At 35.7% G+C, this 21,082-nt stretch overlaps 1 protein-coding gene across 6 annotated transcripts in view; it reads right to left on the minus strand.

The window, feature by feature from the left end:
* Positions 1-21,082, minus strand: part of PTPRK (protein tyrosine phosphatase receptor type K) — a 558,957-nt gene that overhangs the window by 332,789 nt on the left and 205,086 nt on the right. For all 6 annotated transcript variants that reach the window (XM_063096107.1, XM_063096103.1, XM_063096106.1 and 3 more), the window contains exon 3: positions 15,318-15,589. In XM_063096107.1, the coding sequence (XP_062952177.1) occupies positions 15,318-15,589 (272 nt within the window). The remainder of the gene's footprint in view (positions 1-15,317; positions 15,590-21,082) is intronic.

A 21,082-nucleotide genomic window follows, 5' to 3' on the forward strand; every position in this document is an offset into this window, starting at 1 on the left:
AATATCGATATCTGTGTGCAATTTGTGATGCCCCTTTGAACAGCTGAGCTCAGTCATAAGAATGACTTAAAAATCATCACTGTCATCACGCTGCTCCACTGATTAGCCTCTTCTGAGTGGTCCTCAAGCATCTAAAAATCAAGTAAACAGATAAATCTTGCAACCCAGATTTGGAAGTTTCTCTGTAACAGGGTCCCACCTATCCAAGGTAATTTATCATTCCTCATTTCAAAACTCTCCACTTCAGCCAGTGTGCCTGTCTCCTTACACAGTATGATCATTCTCATTTCTGACCACCTCAGGCTTCTATCTATGCCTTGTAATTGAGAAGCCTAAACTGTCTTTTCCTCCTGCCTTTACATACCCACACCAGATCAATTTTTGTCTGACCACCAAACCTATGTATTTCTCCCTTCTTAGAGCTCCTAATAGTACTGTTTTCTTCACTCCTTGAGACATTTAATTAAAAGACAATAAAAGGCTTCCAATATGGATGTTTTATCTCCCTCAGAAGACATTTTTCCCCATTGTTTTATTACACCATTTTCAAACATATGTAAAATGTTTGATAATTACATAATCAAACCCCATTAAACCATCACCCACCATCAAAAATTATCAACACATGAGCAACTGCCTTAGAGGGCTATATATACTTTTTCCCTAAAGAAAAGCATAAAATTGTTTTCATACTTCTATGTTTGTATTCTCCCTGGGCCTAGTGATAAGCGTACAGTACAACACAATACTTGGTTGCAGAAATGAATTGAAATTCAGTTCAAAGTTCTGAGCTGTCCCTCAAGTATTCAGCTTACTTCATCCAATCAATTCCTGGATAATATTGGGGCCAGAAAGCGATACCCTAAAGTGAAGGCCTCAGAAGCAGCCTCTAAAACAAAGTTTTCCTCTGACCTTCTCCTGTCCTCCTATCTCAGCCTTATTCTCCCCTGAGGCAAGCAACAGAATCCAGAACCCCTCTTCTCCAAGGCAGGTCATAGATATACTCTAATCTTCCCCCCTTGCCTTTCTGTCTTGGAGCGGGCCATAAAGAAATTCCCCGACCTATCTTGTCTGATTGTACATCATAAGACCCCTATTCCAGAAAGAATCCTCTGCCCCATATCCTGGAGGAATGAATGCTACACAAAGAGGCCAAGAAGAATCAGAAAAGACAAGCCTTGCTGGGTTTCCCCACTCGGTCTTTTAGCATTAGATCACACCTTTCTTGTCCAATCACATTTCTGTACGGCTATGCCTGCCTCAGAGAACGTAAGCATAAAAATGGGCAGTTTTCCCTGTACCTTTAGGTCTTCATTATGAATGCTCCTGTGTCACATAAAACTATGATATAATAAAATTTGTTATGCCTTTTCTTCATATTAATCTGTTTATTAGGTGATTTTTCAGAGGGTTAAAGGGGATGTCTTCTCTTGGCCCTTACAATAGACAACCCATAAAACTGTTCAATGTTTTTAAAGAAATATTAAAGAATAATTCTCCTGAGAAATTTTATGGGTGTGAAATAATTATAACCTTACTCTTGCATCATTATGGAATATCTGATCAGCAAATCAAATTCTTTTGACACCAAAACTGGAAAATCATTATCAATAAACAGTCTGGCATAGTAGAGAGGACCTAGAATTCCACGGTTTCAAGAAGAGACGTAGCCCAACTCTAGCTAGCAACGTGACCTTACACTAGTCACTTTTCCTCTCTCAGTTCTTAACGCTGAAATAAAAATAGTTGTACTTTTCCCAGTGTCCAAATAATGTTATTGTGAAGATAATTTTTTTTTTAATTTGTCAAATTGATCTCTAAAATACAAAGCATCATATGTTACACTGCCTTTATGGCATACCCAGATCCCTTTTTGAAGAGGATCTATAATCCATTTGGGGGAACAATACATAAATCTCTCTGAAATTTAACAATCTAAATTTCTAATTAGCAATGTAAACAATGCAGACACAAGGAGAAGGGAGTGATCACTGAGTGTTAAGGTGTTAAGCAAAGGATTCATGGTAGAAGTGAGTGTAAAGTTGGGTCTTAAATGATAAAAAGAACTTGGACAAGGGAAAGAAACAAAGGCATTTCAGGAGGTAGCTATATCATATGTAAATTCACCAAAAAAAAAAAAAAAAAAGTGCCCAAATTGTCTAAAGAACCATTAGAGTATTTTTACTAAAGCAGGGGGTATCTGTAAAAAAATAAATGATAATAAAAAGATTGGAGCCATTGACTAAAGCTAAATCATGAAGGACCTCAAATAATAGCTAAGTGTTTTGACTTTATAGGAAACATTGACAAAAACTGTGGAGCTCAATATCAGCAAATTAGCATCCCAGGAAAAGTAATTGATTTATAATAGAGGTAAAGGAAAGGGAAAATAGTTACAAAACTGTTACCATTATCAAGATGGGGCACAATCAGAACTGTGAATAGAGAGAAAGCAGTAAAAAGACTAAAGAAGAATATAAATTTGGAGCATGTATGGAGATGAGACCAAGAATGAGTAAATAGGATCCTTTGATAAAAATTCTCTAAAAGCAGGGCTGGCCTGTTAGCTCAGTTGGTTAGATCATAGCCCTATAATGCCAAGGTCACAGGTTTGAATCCTCTTACCTGCCAGCTGCACCCTGTCACACTCCCCAAAAAATCCTCTAATGCATTCAAACCCTTTCCTTGGATTGCAAAGCTCCACATGACTGGAATCTGCCCATTTCATCTTGAAAAAGCTAACCTTTGACCACTTTGCCTGTCTGTGTCCCTCCATAATGCCAATCTCCTCCCAGATTTAAGGCCTTGTATTAGCTGTTTTTTCTCTCCCATGCATTTCCCCTGATCTGTGCATATATAGTTCCTTTTTGTCACCCAGATATCCAGTTGAAGGTCACTTCCTCAAAGAGTTCTTCCTAGACCACCCGGTCCAATGTGGTTTCCAACACTAGCTCTCATATTGGTCTGTTTTGGTTACCTGCTTAGAACTTATTGCATTCTGACTTTTTTCTTATTTATTTATTTATCTGGGTTCCCACCCACCCATCCCCAACCCCTAGAGCAGAATTCCTGGGAGAGCAGGAAACTTGAGACTTATTCAGCATTGTCTACTCCCAGAACCCAGAAGAGTGTCTGGCATGGATTAGGTTGCTCAATAAATATCTGCCAAATCAATAAATAAATGAGTCATCACAGCAGTGTCAGAGAAAAAGTCAATGTTGCTGTTGTCCTCAGGGTCCCATGTTTTCTTCAGGCATGGATTATTTCACTTCTCTTAAATGCTGTGAAAGAATCCCAAATCTTTTCAATTTTGTCTCTTATTTACTTTGCTAGTTCTAATTGGTGTCTGTTATTTGTAAGTAAGAGCTTTAAACAAACTACTTTGCAGCTTTCGTTATCTCCTAATAAAACATGTGTGTAATGAGTAGACTAGCTATCAACCCATATCACTGGGACTGAAACTCAAAAGGTCCCACAGTATAATCACTCTATGAGCAAGGAAGGAGGCCTTGACCAAATGAACTTGATATTAAAAATGGCAAACGACAGCTAATCCAAACCTTTACCCAGTATACAAAATGGGCTCTACTTTATTCCCTACCACCATTAAAAAATAAATAACAATGAAACCTTCTTTGGGGAGGGGGGCGGGGGGAGCTGGCCAGCACAGGGTACTGAATCCTTGACCTTGAGGCAAGGTCAAGCGCTCTAACCAACTGAGCTAACCAGCCAGCCCTCTGCTACTTCTAATTCTCATGCAGCATGTCACAATGCCTAATATAATATACATACTCGATAGTTACTTGGTTACGTGTTTATTGTTCTGTTTACAATGGCCCCCATGTCTCCCTTCCCCGCCCCTCCCCCCAGAAAAAAAGGGAAGAGGGGAAAAAGAAAAGAGAAAACAAAAAAATAAATAAAACAAAGAAACAGCAAACAAAATAAAAATACAGAAATCCATCCTGGTATGGGGCTACATTAACTTCATCCCTTTATAAGCCTCATATTACTGAAGTTCACAACCAAACCAGAGTGTCTTTTAAAAAATATTAACCTGGAGAACCACTGTACTTGTTTCCAAGTATTAGATTTGTACTGTTGTTGCAAAATGCCAGGATCTAAAGACATTTAGGTCTGAATGAAACTTTGTTCTCTAGGTATTCGAAATTTTTCATTCTTTATTATTTTACTGAATTATTATCTAGTATAAACTTATGACTATAGACCTTATTTTTAAACATAAAACGAGAATTGATTTACTGCTTCCAGAAAGCTGAGAAGAATGATCTTTTAAAATATCATTCAAAGAATATTAAGAATCTAATTCTCATCAGGGAATTCCAGTGGTGTATGCAATGGTTATTTATAACTAAATGCAAAAATAACATGTAGCAGCTAGTTTTACAATGACAGCTTTTAGAACACCTTTTGAAAATCAAGACAGCTAAACTTAACTATAAATTGCCCACTAGATTATATTAGTAAAATTTAGTGTCCAAAGTTTGTTTTCCTTTATAATCCAACTTATGTTACTAACAAAATAATTAGATTCTGTATGTTATCTAAAGAACAATAAAATAGATACAGTCTACAAATATGTCAAACATTTCCCTTATGCTTCCTTCCTACTACACTTTCAGTTGAAAAACTTGTGCTAAAATAGATAATTGCATCCTTTTCCTTTTATGTTTTAAGAAATGAGACTGATATCACCACAGCATAAAAGTTAAATTTGAGACAAAAACATAATGTCACTCATTTTTGTTTTTCCCTTGAACAGCCAATATTTTCTTCACATACTACATGTAGACTAAAGTGAAGAAAAATCAGCCTTTGAAATGAAAATGGACAAAGAGGTCATACAAATTTAAGCTGTACAGAAACTGGAAAGCCCCACCCCCACCCCCCCAGAACAGACCATTTCTAATTAATGATCAAAGTCTGCGGACAAAATTTAACTGAAGAAGAAATTGATTTTAAATTGTTATCTATATTGTTTTATAGGACATAGTACAGTATTATGGTACTGTCAACAACACTAAACTGATTAGAACAAAATGGTTCTCGTATTTTTTGTGTTTGGCTATTTTTTTATCTTACTACATGAAGATCAGCTCAATAAGTGTATGCTAAATAATTAATAAAGAAGCATGCAAAACAAGGAATCAGAAATGTGTTGATTCAGATTCAGCAAGCTGAATTGAATGCAAGTTGAGTGAGGAAGCAAAAAATCGGCATCTCTTCCACTCCTCTTTGGAGCATCTGTCTTCCCCATTCCCCTTGATAAAACAAACTCCTGGGGGTGGGGGGGAGTCATAAATTGAACAAACAATGCCTATCTTCCCATACTGCTCATTATTTTTCAAAGAGTTATTAAACCAAAATTGAATTAATTTCATGGAAATATTTCTCAAAAGAAACCGTGAAGGGGCACTGTGGCAGCCCCTGCTACCCTGAGTAAAAACAGGTATGACTGACCAGAATAACAACAGATTTCTGTCATATACTCACAATAATTACTTTGTTAACCGCCAGGGCTCTTGTTCACTGGTTTACATTTATTTACACAACTCTAAGTTTTATCAATAAATCAATAAAAACAGAGTTTTAAAGTAACAGTAGAACAGACGTTTTATAATAAAAGCAAATCACCATAATGAATCAGGAAGAAGTCACCCTCATAGAGTTATAAGTTTTAAGAAAACAATGACTATAATATGAGCTTTTCCAAATCCATTTGGAGTATTTTAAATACAACAAAGAGAATCATGAAGATTAAAAAGCAGCAGCAAAAGGCTGCTTTGTTAATAGCCCATGAAACAGAAGGTATTTTGCCAGTGTAAAAATGAGCCACAGTGACCTTGTTAGGCAACTACTGTTGCCATAACTAAAATAAGCCTATCTAGTTGTGGCTAACTTCAGAAGTCACTGATATGGCTAAAGTACACACTTTTAAAACCCAGACTAAATTACTAAAGAAGAAAAAGGGGAATAATTTTGACTCACCACTAAATAACCAGTATCTTAGTCCATGTATAAAAGTAAAAAATATTTACTTGGTACTTGATCAAATATTAAATTAAAGATGACATGTATAAAAGTACCCAGCCCAGTATCCTACACATGGCAGACACTCAACAGATCATCTTTCTTTCCTTTCTTTCTACCCTCTTCAGTCTCTGATCCATTGTTTTGCAGCCTATTTACATTTTCAAGTATATAGGTTTGTCTTCTCTCTCCAACTAGACTGAAAACTATGAATTGCTTCATTCATAGTTAGATATGGACACTTTTATTTCTGCTGTCTCTCACATGTGCTAATATGTGTTGATAGGTGGCATTGCTTGAAAGCTCGACAAAGATGGCTTTTGGCTACATAGTGGAATACTCATCTAAAAGTTCTTTAAACAATAGTCTTTATTATTGTTATTATCATTTTGCCTGAGAGTAGGACCAAGGTTCCTTTAATACTTTCTTCTGTCACACTCTTTGTCAACTATCTCGTTCCTCACAGTTACAAGATAACCACAGTAGCACCAAGCTTCATGATCCTAATACAACATGTCTCTCTTTTTATCAGTGAGGAACATCTTTGCCAGAAATCCCCTGGCAGACTTTCATTCAAAACTCATTGACCAGAACTGTGTCACATGGCTACCCCTACCTGCAAAGGAAGCTGTGAATGCAAGCAGGGTGTGAGGGAGTCCTGCCAATATGGAAGACAGTGAGGAGAATGACTACTGAGTGGACAAATAATATCTGCAACACTGCTATGTTTATAAATGACGAAATTCATCTAGAAGATACATCTAGGAAAAAAAATCTTGCTGCCCTCCTTTCTAAAGTGGGGCTCTATAGATGGATGAATAGGGACAAGCAAAAAATTGGAAGAGTCCCAAAAGCTATGACAGAGAAGTGACATTCCCACTTCCTCACTCTTTGCAGGGATAGTTCATGAGCATGCTCTTAATAGCCGTTATGCCTAAAGATGAATACTCACTTGGTTTTAGCCCCAATCATCTTAGATCCAAAGCCAGCAGGATCTCTGGAGTGTAACAATCTTTCCATTGCCAAAATACCAGTACAATATATGTTAATGTAACCCTTTAAAAAAGCAGACAAAAAGAGAAAATCTCATGCCTGTCCAGGTCTAACATTTTTTCAAACTCATGGAAAATTTAAAAAGAAAATGGATTGCAAAAGTTCCGTGTTTGCTTCTCGGTGAATTAGAGGGGAGGCGGGAGGCACTTTCTGCTATACTATCACTTTCCAATAACTGGCCAAACCCCTGTAGTTTTCATCACGCATCATTTTTGTGATTAATGATGTGCACCAGTTAATGGAAAACAGCAGATTAGGTTTCCACTAATAGTTTTGCAAGTTATGTATGTCGTCTGTCTGCCTCATTTGGTAACAACCTTGCTGTTCAGTAAGAAAGTAATGGATTTAATCTCAAAGCAGAAAGAACTAAGTTTTATACATAAAAGACAGGTCAGATTTCCAGAGTGGAGAAAATTACACTTTTAGAGGTGTGTGGGTCTTCAGATGAAATGTAACACTGTGATAATATCTTGTAAGGATTTTGTTTTGTTCTTTCTACCTCTATTTAGAAATAAATTTAAGAATCTACAATACGTACTTGTGGCCTATAAAAATAGGTAGAATAGCATATTAATACCATGGCAAATAGTACAAAAGTAATATGATAGTTTACATAATTAATATGCTGAGCTGAAAAGACATCTATTGTTCTGAACACACTAGTGAGAAAAAGTTCCTTATATATTAGTATATCACTGCAATGACTGTCAAAAAACAAAATTTACATTTGCTTGTTCTGCTTGACTATAGCAAGGGTCGGCTCTGAATAATGGTAACTTAAGAAAAACACTGTGGTACAATGGGAAGCATACTAATCTAGAAATAGAGAAATCAAGAGGCAAGAATTCTAGGCCCATTTCTGCTTCAAATTACTTTGGAAACAAATCTATCTTTTGTTTTCACTTTCTGCACCACATTTTATATTTACCTCTCTTAAGTCATTTAACAATTGCTATCGAATTTCAAGTTATATCTATGTACAACTCACATTTCCTATTTGCCCTAGGCTCCGGAAGAGCAGAGTCCACATCTGCTTTACATTTTTATCTCCTACAGAGCCAAACTAGACTGTGAGCTTCATGAGAAGAGGGACTTTACCTGTATTATCGCAGGGTAGATAACTGATAGTAGGTGTCTAATACCGGAAGTTTCAATAAATAAAAAACCTAAAAAGAATAGCATGCTTTCAAAATAAAGGAAAATGGAGATATTCTTTAAGGACGACACCAAAATAACTAATACCAACAATCTCAAAAGGAGAAACTAAACAGAAAATACATGGGGAAAATGACTAGCAATTTTGTCAACTAGACCAGAATTATATCTCCCTCTGTCAAAAAAAAACCTAAACTGAATCTGTCGATGGCTCTCAACACCTACTAAAATTTCCAATCACTTTACCCTTGTGATTTTCCCTGCAGTCTTTATCTTGTCCATGTTGATAATTTCCGATCAATCCTCGAGATAGAATTCAAAGAGGACACCTCCATGAAGGTTCTCTTGATTTGCCTGAACAGAAGAATAATCTCTCTGTTTTCTAAACTTCCAACAGAGTGCATCTGTGCTTCTCTAGTAAAATATATCACTTAAATTAAGTGATTTACTTCATGAAACCCTGCAAACAAGGCTAAGAACAAAATTAATTAACTAAAGCTTAGGAAAATACGGAACATAAGGTTTTAAAAGCAATAATAACACTGACCTTTGTAGACTATTCTTTTTTTACTAGGTATTTTTCACATATATTACTTAATTATGTATCACAATCTGCAATATAGTAAAGTTTAACTTGTAGCGATTCTAAGCAAGCAATATTTGAGCATTTACATTTTGGCATAATTTCCCCCCAACCCTAAGAATAGTAAATGTGCCTTTTCAGCTAATTCTTGAGACAAGTTCGAGAACTTGATAAAGCAAAGAATATGCACTTGAACACATTTCTCTTCTAAAATGTAATATACCAGAATGACCTTGGCTGTATATATATAATATATAACTGTGCCTGAGAGTAGAACACAGGCAGGTTTCTTCCATCCTTTCTTTAGTCACCCTCAGTTTGTCAACTATCTCTTTCCTCATAGTTATAAACATCACGTTTTCATGCAACACAGTCTCTCTTTTTTTATCAGGAGGAACATCTTAGCCTTGGCGGACATATAAAAGGTGGCTGGAATGAAAACTACCATCTGCCATTCTATATATCCAGTATTCTCATCTACTCAGGAGTTGGACCAGCTTTAAAGAAGAAAAGTTATTATCAGAACAAGTATTTACATGAACTATGCTAAAAATAAAATTAAAGCATAAAATACTGTATTCATCTGTTTCTGCTCATCATAACAAAATACCTAGAACTGGGTAATTTAGAAAGAAAACAAAATTTATTGCTTATAGTTTCTAAGGCTAGGAAGTCCAAAGTCCAGGGAACACAGCTGGTGAAGGTCTTGGTGGTAGTGACATTGATGGCAGGGGTATCCCATTGTGAAAATAGTGCAGCAGAGAGAGCAGAGAGACTCTCTTCTTCCTTTAAATCCCTCAGAACCATTCTCCTGACCACCGTTTTTAATCCATTCACTACTGCACAGTCCTACAATCCAATCACCTCTTCAAGACTCCATCTTTCAATTACCTTAATAGGATTTCCTATTAACAGTCACAGTGGGGGCTAAGTTTCTAATACATAAAACTTGAGGGACATAATACAAGCTTCAATGAGATTTGAAAGGACATAATTCAATCCACTACAAATACTAAATAATGAAATCCAATGGGTCAATTTATTAGTTAGGTTGGTCTACAATCTGAAGGTAATTTATCCTGGTAAATCTAATAAGATGTTCTATGCAAAATTAGATGTTTTACAGGGGTCACAGCTGAATTCTTTTATGGTCAAGGCAATCATATGGTATTGCTTTTTTTCCCTAAGGACAAGTTTATATTCTTTTTAAATTATTTTTTATTACAAAATATTTTTACATGAAATATTTCTGGAATCTTAACAAGTTACTTGAGCAGGTTTAATCGGAATGAAAGAAACTCCAAACAGCAAATTTGTCACTTAATAAGGCAAGGCTGAAACATACCTCTACATATATATGAGGTGATCTTTTTCTTACACAAGATCAGAAATCAAGCCTCTAAATTTCCCTAATGGAATCTCAAAATGGACCTCTGATACCTGGTATTTAAAGCAATTGAATTTCTCTTTAAATACTGAAAATATCAGCACCTAGAAGTCATCTATCGAAAAATTCCACCTTGTTTTGCCTGCAAACAAGCTTTTACCAAAAACTAGACAGTTATTTGATTTTGAAAGCTATCAAAAATGCAAGGGATCATGTCATCTGCAAAAAAGAAATATTTTGACTTCCTCCTTATAATTTGGAAGCCCTATATTGCTTTCTCTTGCCTTATTGTGCTGGCTAGAATTTTGAGTACTATGTTGAACAAGAGTGGAAAAAGTGGGTATCTTTGTCTTGTTCCAGATCTTAGAGGAAAAACACTCAACTTCTGTCCATTTGGTATCATGTTAGCTGTGGGTTTGTCATATATGGCCTTTATTGTGTTAAGGTACATTCCATCCATACCTAATTTGTTGAATGCTTTTATCATAATGGGATGTTGGATTTTAACAAATGCTTTTTCTGTGTCTATTGAAGTTAACATTTTTTTCCTTCATTACATTAATTAATTTGTGTATGTTGAATCATCCTTGTATCCCTAAGATGAATCCCGCTTGATCATGGTGAATGATCTTTTCAATGTGCTGTTGGTTTTGGTTTGCTAGCATTTCACTGATTTTTGCACATATGTTCATTAAGAATATTGGTCTGTAGTTTTCTTGTGTCTTTTTCTGGTTTTGGTATGCCGGTAATGCTGGCCTCAGAGAATGAATGTGAAAGTATTCCCTCCCCTCCAGTATTTATAACATAGAAAGCCCTCAAGACTCCACCAGAAAATTACTAGCACAAATAAATGAATTCAGTAAAGTGGCAGGATACAAAATCAACACACAAAAATTAATAGCCTTCCTACATGCCAATAACAAAATAGCTGAAGAGATCAAGAAAGTAATCCCATTCACATAACTACCAAAAAACTAAAATACCTAGGAATAAGTTTAACCAAGGAGGTAAAAGATCTCTAAGATGAAAACTATAAAATATTAGTGAAAGAAAATGAAGACACAAATAGATGGAAAAATATCCCCTGTTCATAGGTTGGAGGAATTAATATCATCAAACTGTATATATCACCAAAAGCAATCTACAGATTCAATGCAATCCCTATCAAAATACCAATGACATTCTACATAAAAATAGAAAAAACAATTCTAAAATTTGTATGAGGCCACAAAAGACCCCATATAGACAAAACAATTTTAAACAAAAAGAACAAAGTTGGAGGCATCACACTACCAGACCTCAAAGTATTCTATAAAGCTGTAGTAAAGAGCATGGTACTGGCATCAAAAACAGACAAATAGACCAGTGGAACAGACTAGAGAGTCCAGAAATAAACTTATGCATTTACAGTCAAGTGGTTTTCAACAAAGGTGCAAAAATATACATTGGGGAAATATATAAGAAAGGCTTTTCAGTAAATGGTGCTTGGAAAACTGGATGTCCTCATGCATAAGATTGATACTAGACCCCTATCTTTCACCATACACAAAAATCAATTCAAAATGGATTAAAGACCTAAATTTAAGACTTGAAACTATGAAAGTACTAGAAGAAAACAGGAGAAATAGTACACAAAATGGGAATGGGCAGCACTGTTTTGAACAAGACTGCAAAGGCACAGGCAACTAAAGCAAAAATAGACAACTGGGACTACATCAAACTAAAAAGCTTCTGCACAGCAAAGGACACAAACAACAAAGGAAAGAGATGATGTATAGAATGGGAGAAAGTGTCAGCAAACTATACATCTAACAAGGGGCTAACATCCAGAATACATACAGAACTCAAACAACTCAACAGCAAAAAAAAACAAGTAACCCAATTAAAAAATGAGCAATAGACATTTCCCAAAAGAAGAGATATAAATGGCCTACAGGCACATGAAAAAATGTTTTAACATAGATAATCATCAGGGAAATACAAATGAAAACCACAATGAAATATTTTCTCACTCCAGTGAATGGCTATTATCAAAAAGAAAATAACGAATGCTAACAAGGATGTGAAGAAATGGGAACTCTCCCACACTGTTGGTGTGAATGTAAATTATTACAACCATTATGGAAAATGGTATGGAGGTTCCTCAAAAACCTAAAAATATAACTACCTTATGTCCCAGCAATCCCACCACTGGGTTTCTACTCAAAGGAAATGAACTCAATGTATCAGAGATATCTGCCCTCTCATGTTCATCCCAACACTATTCACAATAGCCAAGAGACAGAATCAACCTAAATGCCCACTAATGGATGAATGTTAACAACAACAGCAGCAACAATAAAAGCCACTGTGATATATATACATACAAAGGAATATTATTCAGCTATTAAAAAAATGAAATCCTGTCATTTGCAGCAACATGGATGGAACTGGAGACCATCGTGTTAAGTGAAGTATAAGCCAGGCACAAAAAGACAAATTCCACATGATCTCATTCATATGTGGAATTTTTTTAAAAAGGTTCTCATAGAAGTAGAGGTAGAATAATGGTTACCTGAAGCCAGGAAGGGAAGGGGACAGGGGAGAGGGGAAGGGTGGATTAAGGGAACAAAGCTACAGATAGATAGGAAGAACAAATTCTGGTGTACCAGGCTGACTAGAGCGAATAATATTATATTGTATATTTCTAAATAGCTAGAAAAGAAGATTTTGAATGTAATCGTGACAAAGAAAAGATAAATGTTCAAGAGATGGAGATGTTGTCTACCCTAAGTGAATCCTTGTACATTATATGTATGTGCTGAAAGAACACACTGTACCCCACAAATATGTACAATTTTAAAAGTAAAAAGTATATGGGAAACAATGTTTTTTTCATACTATATCCTAATAGCAAAAATGCTTATGTTATGCTGGTTGTTTTCTAGTAATTGAAGTACAGGTACAATTAGGTAGATCTAAGTGATTGAACTGATGAAAATATCAATCAAGTAAGTTAGTGAGAACTAAGCACATCATTTAAAAAACTCTTATTTGCTTTCATTGATTAAGTTTTATAGGTTAAGGAAAAAGATATGGAAGAAAAATAATCACTTAAGAAATGATCTACGGCTCAATCTTAATCTGCAACAATGACATGTTTACCCATAAGAGTCCATGTATTCAGTCATCTTTTTCTCTGACACCACATCCCCAAAAATATCTCACTGGCCAGGTTGAAACTCACACGGGCACTTTTTGCACTGCTTTCTTGAATACACCACAGGCACATAAAACCTAGAGAGCTTCGTCATGCAAAATGAGACCAAACAAAAAACTATTCATTTGGTTTAAGGCACTGTAAGTCAATATTAGAATTAACATTTCAGTAATATGTGCCATAAGAAGATGTTATTAACATCAATAATCCAAAGATACATCTTTAAAATTTTAGGAAAAATAATTATATGTATATCATTTCTTATTTTTGAAGGAAAAGAAATATGCCATGCATACACGAGGATACTTCAAAAAGTTCATGGAAGAATAGAATTAAAAGATAATACAAATCTTTCCATGAATTCTGTGAAGTACCCTGGTATTATTTGTTGGATTTATCAAAATCTACTTCTACATCTATTTTTTTTAAGGTATAAGTTATAGTTTGATTTTGTAAATAACTATCTACACAGGTAACAAATAACAAACAAAAATGAATATAGGCAATCTAACTCCAGAACCCACATTTTTAACAATTTTGCTAGACTGACTTGTCATTTGGGGCTTTAATGTGTCTTATGGAAGTGAATCTGTCAACAGCTTTATTCTGCAGAATCAGAGCTTCTTTTCAGTGTTATGTTAAGCTCCAATGACAGATTCCCATGAAATCAGTATAATGACAATATGTTGTGAAGGTGACCCAGAGATGACAGCCATCAACCCACTGTTAACAGAGGTGAACCCACCGATCTTGCAGCCAATGCTCTAACATTAGTTTCATACAACCCCACCCATTCACCTACCACATATGTAGTCCTCCTGAAGCTGTGGGTTCTGAAAAAGCAGATGGCTCTCCTAGACAGGAGAGAAACATCCTTCTGCTCAGGAATAATGGAAAAAACTAGTATCTAATGAAAATCCATTGAAATTACAATGTGGAACCACTCTATGATGTACCAAGCTTTTAATAAAACAGAAAAACCAACTCAAGGCAAAACAATTAAAACAAGGCATTGCTTTTTTCCCCTTGAGGAATAAAGACAAGCCTAACCTGAAGAAACAGATCATTTTTTAAAAGCAGAAATGAAACTGTTATGAGCTTATATACTAACAGGCCATCATAAAATACAGTTTTACATAAATCCATTCTCATTAGGCTCTATAACAAGCTGCAAATAGGCAAGTCTTTTAAAAGATTAAATCTCAAGATTTAACACAAAAGTGGACTTTTTAAAAAGATAGCTTTCTGTTATCAGTGATTGAACCTCACAGTGAGAGTTAACAAACAACTCTACAACCTGGTAAATGGACATGTTGTTAAACCATATAAACTCAGTCACACAAACATAAAGTGGGTATTGACACTATTCGTTGCCTGGTTTAGCCATAATTAGAGTAAGCATATTTGGGGGGAAAAAAACAAGACAAAACTAAAGATATTGAGAACAGCTTTTCTCTTTTTGTTTGCTTATTTTATACTCAAAATATAAACAATTAATCAAAATGCCTCCCCTTTATTTCAAGAAACACTATTGCACATTTATCTTCCAAATGTTATTTTCAAGAAGTCACTAAAAATCAGTCCAGTCTGAATATTACAGTCAACTCAAAAAGACAATTTCTTTCTGAACAAATTACCTGTCAATCAGTAGCTCTTTGTCAAATAATCAACGAATTTTGGACCTACACCTACTTTTTTCTATAGGTAGAAACAGTTTCCCTACTTTGAAGGTTTTGTGACAATCTATTGAAATACTTCCCCTAGAAAAGAGTTGGGGGAAGGCAACAGGGACGATCTGTCATAACTACAGGGTAAGTATTTATGTCCAAGTATTACATACAAGTGAGATCCAGTGACATCAAAAGAAAAATCAGAAAAGCACAGATGATTACCTGATATTCATTGGGCCAAAAGGTGCTCACTGCTAGTTCAGCCCGAAGCCAGTCTCTACCCGTGAATCCAGTCACATTCCAAATTGGATTGGCAAGAGGTCCCTTATTTACCCTAACTAATATGTTCAGCGTGCCGGGGTTCAACCCTTTCTGGCTGTACAACAGGTAACTGAAATCAATGCAGTGAGTGTCATTCTCCTTCATTGTAGGTAGCTGCAGTCTGGCTTTTTCTCCAGGGTCGTGATCTGAAGAGTCCACTATCATATAGGAACCTGAAATGACATTACAAATAATAAAGCTAAATAAATATCTAAGCAAAAGGGAATCTATAACAGGAAAAAGATATCAATCCATTCTGAATATTAAATTTAACTCAGAAAGACTCTGCTTCCAGAACAGAACCATGAAACGACAGCAGTCAAGTAAGTCGGTGAACTAAATTCGTACAGTTTACAGACATTGTTCAAAGTACACAACATGTATTAACTCAGTCTCATGGCAATGTGCTGTTATCCCTATTTTACAAATTAGGAAATTGAGACACAAAAGGAGTAACTTAAAGTCATATTGTAGACCAGGCAGAGACTGGTTCAAACTCAGATCTCATTCTAATAAATCTCTGGTCTTACTAAACAGAAGTCTTTTAATATAAAATGAACAAACAAAAATGATACCTTATTGGCCTGGTTTACATAAAGTGTGCACCTTTTTTTTTTTTTCTATCCAGAGTATTATTACAGGGAGATGGGCTGAGAGGCAGGCAATGGAATCATTTCTGACTTCAAATACCAAGATTGTCATCTATACACGTTGTGTGACTGACCTTTTGCAATGTACTAACCACTTTGAACCTCAGTTCAAAGAATAAGAATACTTTGTAGTGTTAGTGTGAGAGCTAAAGTTAAACATTTCTACAGCAGAGAATTGGGCACATAGTAAATTCACCCACTTGGAATCTCACCCATTAAGCTGTCCTCTAACCACCACTGCTATTGGCCCCAATTCTGCTACAGTCCCAGTGCTCTTCTAGGACTGCAAGATAACAAGTTTGAAATCACTAATGTACTCCACTCCCTTTGATTTAAAAAAAATATTCATTGGTTATCTATTATGGAGAAACACAGGACATAAAGAGCCCTATCCTCACAACATTCACACAAAGACTTGACATTGCAGTCAAAGGTCAAGTCACTACAAAATGGGACTTGAACACTAAGCTGCTGATATTAGTCTGAGAACCTCTCTAGAAAAACAACCAGCTGTTCTCATGCCACTGGATTTTAACACAAACATATATTGCAAAAATGCAAATATACCTATTTATCACATTTAAGGTAGAACACAAATTTTATTGTAAAACATCTTTTTAATGTATAGAATGCAATTTTAACCAAAATTTATTAGGTGTAGTGTTACAGAACCCAGTGTTACAAGGGTTACACTCAGTCCTCTCTTCCCGACAGCACAGAATTAATCAATCCTCTGTATTCCCTCCCTAAAACATAACTTGTACCCATGGCATATTAAACATTCAATGACTACTAGTCTAACTAGTTCAAGTAACTCCTAATAACAGGTTCAAATCATGGCAGAGAGGAGGGCTTCACCTATATAAAAAACCCAATTTCAAATCTTTCCAGTTGAGTGAGACCCTATGATTCAGGGCTGTTTTGAAGATTTCATATAACACTTTATGTCAGCGAACAGCCCTAGCCTCGTTATCAGTCTCTCCCTATGTGTCCCTTTTGGTGGACGAGTGAATTGCCCAGATTCCTCTTTCCTTCCGGTCCCCTTGGAAGGAGACGGGGGAAGAGAGCCCTGAAGAGAGGTGAGCACAGCTGCCGGCCCCAACCAACCCATTAAAGGACACTCAGACGCAGCGGCGGGGGTTCTGTCCAGCAGTTCCATTTATTATCACACAAGCACTTGCTTTTATAGGCAGATGGGGAGGGGAGGTTTTAACATAATCCTATGAGCTTAAAGGTCAAGAGCATGCATCCTGTCTCAATGCCTAGCTATTGCAATCACGCAGTGTTCATGAGCACGGAAGCACGTATTTGGCCAATAAGGGCTAAGGCAAGTTTCCCGCAGACACTCCCACCCTACTTCCTCCCAGCGCCTTCTTACCCTGCCACGTTAATATGCCCTTGTGGGCCCATAATGGTGCCGCTTGTAATGTCACTTAAGGTGGTATTAGTTTTTTAAGGCCCGACGTCTTTAGTACAGTCCAAGTACACGATAAGCATACTATAGTGATAGTGACATGTTATTGTTCAATTTCCTAGTCCTCACCTTTTCTTGTAAGCTGGAATTCTTTTTTTGTTTTTTCCCTTTTAGTGATTCTCACAGGTAGCAAGTTTTTTTTTTTTTAGCCATACACACACACACACACACTTAGTATAGCTTCCCAGAAATAAATGAGTTCTTTTTTTTTTTCTTCCAAATTTTATTTTATTTTGTCAATATACAATGTGGTTAATTATTGTGGCCCATTACCGAAACCTACCTCCCTCCACCCTCTCCCCCCTCCCTCCCAGCAATGTCTTTTCTGTTTGCTTGTCATATCCACTTCAAGGAATTATAATTGTTATGTCTTCTTCCCTCCCTCCCTCTGGTTTTTTTGTGTATTTATTTATTTTTAGCTCCCACAAATAAGTGAGAACATGTGATATTTCTCTTTCTGTGCCTGACTTGTTTCACTTAATATAATTCTCTCTAGGTCCATCCATGTCGTTGCAAATGGCAGTATTTCATTCGTTTTTATAGGAGAGTAGTATTCCATAGTGTAGATATACCACATTTGCCATATCCACTCATCTGATGATGGACATTGGGCTGGTTCCAACTCTTAGCTATTGTAAAGAGTGCTGCGATGAACATTGGGGAACAGGTATACCTTCAACTTGATGATTTCCATTCCTCTGGGTATATTCCCAGCAGTGGGATACCTGGGTCATATGGTAGATCTATCTGCAATTGTTTGAGGAACCTCCATACCATTTTCCATAGAGGCTACACCATTTTGCAGTCCCACCAACAGTGTATGAGAATTTTTCTCTGCAACCTTGCCAGCATTTATCGTTCACAGTCTTTTGGATATTAGCCATCCTAACTGGGGTTAGATGGTATCTCAGTGTGGTTTTGATTTGCATTTCCCAAATGCTGTGATGTTGAGCATTTTTTCATGTGTCTGTTGGCCACTTGCATATCTTCCTTTGAGAAATGCCTATTTAGCTCTTTTGCCCATTTTTTAATTGGGTTACTGTTTTTTTGTTGAAAAGTTGTTTCAGTTCCTTGTATATTCTGATATTAATCCTTTTTCAGATGTATATTTTGCAAATATTTTCTCCCACTCTGTTGGTTGTCTTTTAACTCTGTTAATTGTTTCTTTTGCTGTGCAGAAGCTTTTTAGTTTGATATAATCCCATTTGTTTATTTTTTCTTTGGTTGCCCATGCTTTTGGGGTCATATTCATGAAGTCTGTGTCCAGTCCTACTTCCTGAAGTGTTTCTCCTATGTTTTCTTTAAGAAGTTTTATTGTTTCAGTGTGTATACTTAATTCTTTAATCCATTTTGAGTTGACTTTAGTATATGGTGAAAGGTATGGGTCTAGTTTCATTCTCCGGCATATGGATATCCAGTTATCCCAGCACCATTTGCTGAAGAGGCAGTCTCTTCCCCAGTGTATAGGCTTGGTGCCTTTGTCAAAGATCAGATGGCTGTAGGTGTGTGGGTTGATTTCTGGGTTCTCTATTCTATTCCATTGATCAGTGTGTCTGTTTTCATGCCAGTACCATGCTGTTTTGGTTATGATAGCTTTGTAGTATAATTTAAAGTCAGGTAGTGTTATGCCTCCAGCTTTATTTTTTTTCTCAGCATTGCTTTGGCTATGCGTGGTCTTTTGTTATTCCATATAAATGTCTGGATAGTTTTTTCCATTTCTGATAAAAATATCATTGGAATTTTGATGGGGATTGCATTGAATTTGTATATCACTTGGTGGCACATTAATAAAATAAATCTTCTGTGTATATTTTTGGAGAAATTACGTCTTTATTTTTTTCTTTTTTAACAGGATATCCTGGATCTCCACCCGATTTACAGAAAAAGGATGTTTCTATTCTTGGTTATATCCACATTCTGAAGTCAATGGTTGATGTCTTTTGGATTCACTATCACATATAAGAAAAATTATTGTTCTTAACTAGGACCACGCCTGATCTTTGATATAGCACTTAACAGTTATGGGGCCTGGGCTCCTTCACAAACCCGTGGCCTATTTTTTCCACCACTATGACAGTTTTACCAATATGCTTCAGTAGCACATTTAAATTATTTTTACAAGTGTGCATCGATTATGCTTCAGATTGCAATTCTAAAGTAATGATCTCTAAATGACATACTGGCTTTCTAATGTCCATCTTCTATTATTTTTTTAAAAAACAAAAAACTTTGTAGTAAAATATGTTTGTGTCACATTTTAATTATATTGTATGATATTTACTATTAAGACCATTCAGCAATTTTCATCCAGCTGCACTTTTAAGTGACAATAATTTTCTTATAAAGGAAATGGAATGAGTAGAGTATATTTATTTATAGCATTACCAGTATTTGATGATAAGAAAGAAAAAAAGTCACAAAATAAAAGCTTGTCCATACTATTTCAGCATTTCAAGGTCATTCAAAGCAAGTAGAATGGTAAAGAAAATTAACGCTGATAATTCATTTCTATAGAATGTTTCTGCTAACCGGGTTGTTTTCAATGCAGTCTGACTATTGCTACATTTTCTGAGTGCTATGGAATAATAATGCATCTATTGCACGGTTCCAGACAGAAAGAAGCAAGCACTAGTACCAAAAAGCCATCTGAGTCCTTCTGCCTACTGACTTGCTATAGTAGCAATTTACCCAGTAGGCACCATGGAGGTAGCTGCCTGTTTGACACAAAATTCCCCTCCATCATCTCAAACATAGAGAACACTGTGCTATTCTTGTCAACTTCTAACAATCACTTCTATGGTCTCCCAGAATAACTGGCTCCCAGCCCCTATAGTTGAGAAATTCTACCATATGTACTTCTCTCAATCTTTACATTATAATTTAAGCTTACTTACTATTGTCTTGGTACCAAGTAAATAATCTCTCAGATTTCTAATAAGAGTTCAGTAGTATTTAGTTGTGATTAGGTATCTCAAGACTTAATGATAAAACATCTGTGTTCACATACATATAATGTACTAACTTTTAATTAACATAACTTCTTCAATGTAAGCTTACAAATATTCCATACAGTCTCTGGAGCAATGGAGTTTTCAAATATGTCATTCAGGACAGACAAGAAAAACATATGCTTATTTCATTTTAAAATGTACATCCTTTCTGGAGAGCAGTTTGGAAATAAGAATAGAAAAACTTGAACAGACATATATCTCCTGATCTGGCAATTCTAAGACTACAAATGTATACTAGATAAACAATCATGTATATATACAAATGTATAGCTAAAAAACATGTCCATCTCATCGCTACAGTGTTTATGATAGAGAAAAACAAAAGTATTTTAAATGTCCAATAAAAGGCAATTTGTAAAATTATGGTAAATCAGTTTGATGAAAAATTATGAAGTCATTAAAAATTATATTATTTAAAAACCTTTCATGGAAGATACAATTGTTAAGTAAAATATTCAGGTTATAAAATATTATACACATTTATGAAAAATACATATTGTAGCTTCCAGATAGGTGAATACGTATAGGTTC

The sequence above is a fragment of the Cynocephalus volans genome, chromosome 5, assembly GCF_027409185.1.
Source record: "Cynocephalus volans isolate mCynVol1 chromosome 5, mCynVol1.pri, whole genome shotgun sequence".
In the NCBI taxonomy this organism is placed as follows: domain Eukaryota; kingdom Metazoa; phylum Chordata; class Mammalia; order Dermoptera; family Cynocephalidae; genus Cynocephalus; species Cynocephalus volans.